The 6,000-nt window shown below is 41.7% G+C and overlaps 1 protein-coding gene across 1 annotated transcript; it reads right to left on the bottom strand.

Moving 5' to 3' along the window:
* Positions 1-881: 881 nt before the first annotated feature.
* LOC102706646 (4-hydroxyphenylacetaldehyde oxime monooxygenase-like) lies at positions 882-3,758 on the bottom strand. Its single transcript, XM_040522421.1, has 3 exons — positions 3,247-3,758; positions 2,011-2,466; positions 882-1,923 (listed from the first exon to the last, which is right to left on the bottom strand). The coding sequence occupies exons 1-3, from the start codon at positions 3,748-3,750 to the stop codon at positions 1,288-1,290; spliced, it is 1,596 nt and encodes a 531-aa protein (XP_040378355.1). The 5' UTR covers positions 3,751-3,758; the 3' UTR covers positions 882-1,287.
* Positions 3,759-6,000: the final 2,242 nt, after the last annotated feature.

Below are 6,000 nucleotides of genomic sequence, written 5' to 3'. Positions count from 1 at the left end.
AAGTAAAAAGATAAATACTGTTAATCTATCCAAAATAATCTAAAAATACACCTACTTTGATAAATTTTCTTACCATCCTTAAAGATGTAAAAATTTAGTAACTTTATATGTTTTCTGAAAACGACTAAAATTTCTTTATTTTAAAACATGAGGAGTAGGGTGTATTTGTTTTAGACGCATCTCACCTAGAAACTCTCGTACTGCAGCAGAACTTATCTTCTTTTTATATACTTCCAATGGAACTTGTTGATGATCCTCCTATGTCAGTGACCATCGCCGCCAGCCGCAAACTGAATTCCTCCGTGGTCTCGTCCTCGAATTTGCTTCGTACTGATGGCGAAACAACACCTGCTAGCTCTTTCGTCTTGTGGACAAGACCAACTCCTATGGCGTCCCAGCAAAGCATGAAGCAGCATTTCCTTTTGGGACAGCGTGCAGAATGGTTGCCAAGGCCACACAGCTACTAACCCTGTCCCAAAATAAGATCATTTTTTATTTTTTATATAATGTTTTAACTCTTCGTCTTATTTAAAATATTTTTATGGTTAATATTTTTATTCTTATTAGAAAATTACTTTATATGTGACTATTTTTTTAAGTTTTTATATAATTTTTTAAAATAAGACGAATGGTCAAACATTGGACACGGAAAAACGAAAAATAAAATTATTATATGACGAAGGTGGTAAAAGATAGAAAGAGTACCTGGGTTAAGGGGTATTTGTTTTCCTCGGATTTTTTTATATTTCATTCTAGTTTATTTTTTATCCTTAGCTTTTAGATTACTAAGAATATATATAAATTTTATTCATAATTTTTTTATTCGTAAACATGTTCAACCAAAAGAACAAACCATCACCTTGCTATCTGTCCTTACCAAATCTCATCATGGACACATAGGAAAGGATAGAGCGGAACTATCCCTCTATGCCGTTGCCTTGCATCACCAAGTCATCGTGACACTTTGCGACACTTTGCCAGCAGGTGGCTGGGGGGCTCTAGCCCCTTTCACGTTGGATCTCCCGTAGAAGATGAGTAATTTTACAGTCTAATAAAAAGTAATAAAAAGTAACTCGAGGTATCGATATCTCGTAGTGTTAAATCATTTCTCACCGTTAAATCTAACAGCGTATATTCTACTCAGCTAGATCTAATGATGATAAGTGATTTAGTACTTCGAGATACTTTTTGTTGGACCGGAGAAATCTCATTAGAAAAAAGAGTGGGGCTGAAAGAAGAAGAAGGAGGTAACCGGTCTCAGATCCGACCATGTTGCCAGGTCCTCTATCAAATTAAGTGGACATCGATGGCAGTGTATCTAGTTGGAACCAGGACGAGCGGCGTCTTCTTGTGGACTGTCAGGAGGCCGGCCTCCGCCATGCTCACCTCCTCCGCCGCCATCCCCTCCGGCAGTGCCCACTCGAAGCAGTGCAGCAGGTTGGCCAACGTGAACTCCACGTTGGCGGCGCCCATGGCGACGGCGGGGCAGATCCGCCGCCCTGCCCCGAACGGCAAAAAGTCGAAGTGGGTGCCGTTGAACTCGACACGCTTCGTCTCGAACCTGTCCGGGTCGAACGCCTCCGGCTCGTCCCAGCTCGCCGGGTCCCTGCCGATCGCCCACGCGTTCACCAGCACCCGCGTCTTCGCCGGCACGTCGAAGCCGCCGATCTTGACGTGCCGCATTGTCTCCCGCGGCAGGAGCAGCGTCACCGGCGGGTGCAACCGCAGAGTCTCCTTGACGACGTTCTTGAGGTACTTGAGCTTCGGCAAGTCGTCCGGCAGCACCCTGTCGCCGTCCCTCTCGCCCACGACGGCCCTGATCTCGGCTTGTGCCTTCCGCATCACCCGCGGCGCCCGGATCAGCTCCGCCATCGCCCACAGGATCGTCACCGAGCTCGTGCCAACCCCGCCGACGAACGTGTCCTGAAGTTACAAACAAGATCGCCGTCACGATCGCCATGCACGGCACATGTTTGTGTATTTGATTAATCGATGGCGTGCGCTGCGTACGAAGATGATGGCCTTGGCGTGCTCCCTGGTGAAGCGGAGATCACCGTACTGCTTCCCCTGCTTCCACAGGCCGATAAGGGCATCGACGAGGTTGCTGCCGCCGCCATCGGGGGTGGACTCTGTTTTACAAGAGTCGAGGTGCTTTTCGATGACCATCTCGAAGAAGGCGTCGAGCTGTTCGAACACCCGCTCACGGCGGGCGGCTAGGCCGGTGAGGCGGTCGACGAGGCGGCCAGCGGCGTTGGGGAAAAAGTCCTCGGCGGAAAAGCCGGCGAGCACATCCATGGCATCGTCGAGCAGGTGGTGGAAGCGCTTCCTGTCAGTGAACCGCCCCGTGCCATAGATGTTGCCGAACGCTACTGCGCCGACGATTCCATCGACCAGGGTGAAGATGTGATCGTTCAGCTCCACCGGCTTCGGCTCCGGCCATGTCAGCTTCCTGATCAGCTTCTCGACCTGCCAAGCCACAGGTGTCACTGTCATATAGCATCTCTCGTCAACACTAATACAAATTTAGATCAACACAAAAATTTAACTATATATTGCGCCATTGCGGCAGTACTACCTATAACTGATTTTTAAAATTTTGATTTATAGTTGCGTTGGGTTGGTTTTGGACTCTGAATTTTGTGAGATTTTATTATGATAATGAAAAATGTTTTGTGTACTTACTGATATTAGAGAAGCGAGAAGCATTGATGCTCTCGCATTATAAAATGACACACGCATTTGTGTAGCTATATTTGATTTATTATTTTTTATGTTTCGTTTTTTAAACTCTAAAAACTTTTAACTCTTGATTCTCTTAACCATGGTCGTTTCATTATAACTTTATTAAATATTTATATGTTGGAGAAATTGGTTTCTATATATGGGATAAGTTCCGGTTTAAAAATTTATAAACGTGCCATTATAATTTTACAAGGTTAGAGATGTGCCATTGGTATCTCAATGACATGTGGGGCCGCATAAGTTAATGACATGTGGGTCCGAATGTCATATCTCTAATTTTATAAAATTTCCTTCCAATTTTCCCTTACTTTAATGGCACGAAATATCAACCCATTCTTATCGGTAGCAACTTAATCTATTACACCTGCTCTAAAAATATAAGTATTTTTATTATTTAAATATTATACCATATTTTAAGTATTTATATACTGGTTCCCGTGACTCCACGCCAATCATATGTTTAAAAAGAGTATATTCGAAATTCAAATAAGCGTTCAGTTGTACCTGGTCCTGGCGCGCGCGCCATGCGGCCTGCACGCGGCGCGCGCTGAAGAGCTCGCCGACGAACACCCGCCGCACCTCGCGCCAGTAGCCGTCGTACGGCGCGAACGCCACGTCCCTGCACCCGTACGACAGCCGCATCGGCCCCGGCGACGGCGGCCGGCTGCAGCAGTCGGCGTCGTGCGTCCTCAGCACCTCCTGCGCCGCCTCCGGCGAGGACACCACCACCGCCGTCACCGCGCCCAGCCGCAGCATCATCACGGGCCCGTGCCGCCGCGCCAGGTCCCGCAGGCTGCTGTGCGGCAGCGCGCCGAGCTGGAGCAGGTTGCCCAGGACCGGCAGCCGTGCTGGGCCCGGCGGCGTTCTAATCCGGCGGCGGCTGGTGCGCCTGCTTCGTGATGTGATCAGCAGGATGGAGACGACGACGGGGAGGAGGAGAACTAGGAGGAGCTGCCATTGTTGAGGGGGAGCTAGGAGCTTGAGGAGGAGTGAGGGCAATGTCGCCATCACTTGGCTTCAATTCGTTTTTGATTGCTTGTATGAACAAGCTGCCGCTGGTGTCATATATAAATAGGTGAAAGCTAGTAGCTAGCTTTCTCTATCCCTCAAGATATTCTTGAGACTATGAACAGAATGGAAAATGATAGGGCACTAGAAAATCTGGACCGTCAAATGAACGTTAAAACTCTCATCTTTCTCTGAGGCTTATTTTAACCTTACTTTAGAGTTATTTCATCGTAATTTATCTTTTAGTTTTAGCTTTTAGATAACCTCGAGAACACACTTATATAAATTTTATTTATAAATTATTTTTTATTTACAAATAATGTTTCATTTGTTAATAGAATAAGCTAAAAGATAGCTACCTTATACGAATCCGCCAACGGCGCAGTTTGGCCCAAAGATAAAAACAACACGTCTCGTGTTAATCGTGGTTGTGGGGGTGAAAACGGTTTGATCTAGTAGCATGTGAAAACAATATCTGATCGTTCGAGAATCAATCGTATTTATTAATCACTAGTGTTGACTATAGTACAGTGTAGATATAATTTAAATATAATCAAATTATTTATGCACATGACTAAAATGAAATCGACGGTTTGTCCATCAGTAATTTGCATGACCGTTTTTCACCTCCAAACAGTGCTCACGAATCGGATATGACATGTTGGTCCATGTGCCACGCTAATGCCCTATTTACTTTTAAATTTTTTTTTCCAAAAACAACGCATTGAATCTTTGGACACCTAAACAGAGCATTAAACATAAATAAAATGAAAAGCTAATTATACAGTTATGTGAGAAACCGTGAGACAAATCTTTTGAGTCTAATTAGACCATGATTAGCCACAAGTGCTACAGGAACATACACGTGATAATGACGGATTAATTTGGCTAAAAAGATTCGTTTCGCGGTTTCTAGGCAAGCCGTGAAATTCATTTTTTAGTTTAAAAAGTGATGAGCAAAAGTTTAGGAATAATCTGCCTAAAAAACACGACATTTGTGCAAAGGTTTTGTCTAAGAAAATCGACATTTTCCATATAAACGACTTTTGCCGTTCTATCACGCCATTCACGAAGAAAAAGAGGCCCTATTCATGATAAAAACTAAATGATATAAATAAAGAATATTTCGTAAATAAAAATATACGTATTATTACTAATCTAAAAGCCTGAATAAAAAATATAATACAATAAAAAAATTCTAAAATCTACTTTAAATTTAAAGTTAAAATTTAAATTTTAGCTTATGTAAAGTTAAGCAAAAAGGGCGGCAAACAAATGGGTTTTTGTTTGTTTTTTCTAATCTAAAAAGTCAAGCTGCATATTTGCAAATAAAAAATAATTTATAAATAAAACTTTTGTATATATAGTCTCAAGTCTCAATGATCTAAAAGCTAAAACATGGAGAGAAATTCGTCTAACCTACGGAGGTATGACGTGTATAGAGAAGCAAATGGCCCAATCTGTCAACCGTAGTTTTCCAAAAAAAGAAAATGTCAACCGTACTATCAAATGACGGTATTTTTATTGGTCTTGCTGATCCCCGTTTGGAGAGAAGAAGGTGGCACTGGTGTGAAGGGGCTGACCATCGGGGTGCAATTATTCTCTTGTTATTTTTTTGTTATGCTTGAATTTGTTAAGCGTAAAACACAACTTAAAAAATAATTTATAAGTAAATCTTATATATACACACACTAGAAAAATTGTATGTGCATTGCATCGGGTCAAGTTAATTTTAATTGCGCAAATTAAAATAAATTATGTGTCAAGTTAAAAATAATAAATTATGTGTCAAGTTAAAAACAATAAATTATGGTCAACATAAAATTGATATGAGAAATGTATGCTGTGTCGGAAAACTTATAACTATGAATAGTAAAATTATGCTCGACATCATGCACTAATTAAATAAGATAGATAGCCTTTCAACAACCAAACAATACAGAGACACACACACATTATGCTATTTTCAACCAAGTTCTCTAAGTCATAATTCCTTTGATTTTTTATTTTTATTGTTAATTATATTTCTGCTTGCACTTTATTTAAAAAACTAAAGGTAAATTGTGTTGTCTCTTGACCGTACAGTAAAAGAAAAAAAGAAATTAAATATGGCTTTGCTAAGATTTGGACCTAGCACATATGGGTCTAGGACTAATGTCTTGACCATTGAGGTACAAAGCTTTTCTTTATCTTTACTAAGGTCAAGCATGAATCATGTTAAAACAAATGTTTTATATGGACAGCTGCTAT

This window comes from Oryza brachyantha, chromosome 3 (genome assembly GCF_000231095.2).
Source record: "Oryza brachyantha chromosome 3, ObraRS2, whole genome shotgun sequence".
NCBI lineage: Eukaryota > Viridiplantae > Streptophyta > Magnoliopsida > Poales > Poaceae > Oryza > Oryza brachyantha.
Note: the sequence above shows the minus strand (reverse complement) of the source record. Positions and strands in the feature narration are given on the sequence as shown.

What these genes read in the sequence shown, in the direction of transcription:
- LOC102706646 (XM_040522421.1), bottom strand. Translation starts at nt 3,750, where the DNA reads ATGGCGACATTGCCCTCACTCCTCCTCAAGCTCCTAGCTCCCCCTCAA. An exon ending in GGCGCGCGCGCCAGGACCAG is followed by an intron (nt 2,467 to 3,246) that starts GTACAACTGAAC and finishes GTGGCTTGGCAG; the next exon opens with GTCGAGAAGCTGATCAGGAA. An exon ending in ACGCCAAGGCCATCATCTTC is followed by an intron (nt 1,924 to 2,010) that starts GTACGCAGCGCA and finishes TTGTAACTTCAG; the next exon opens with GACACGTTCGTCGGCGGGGT.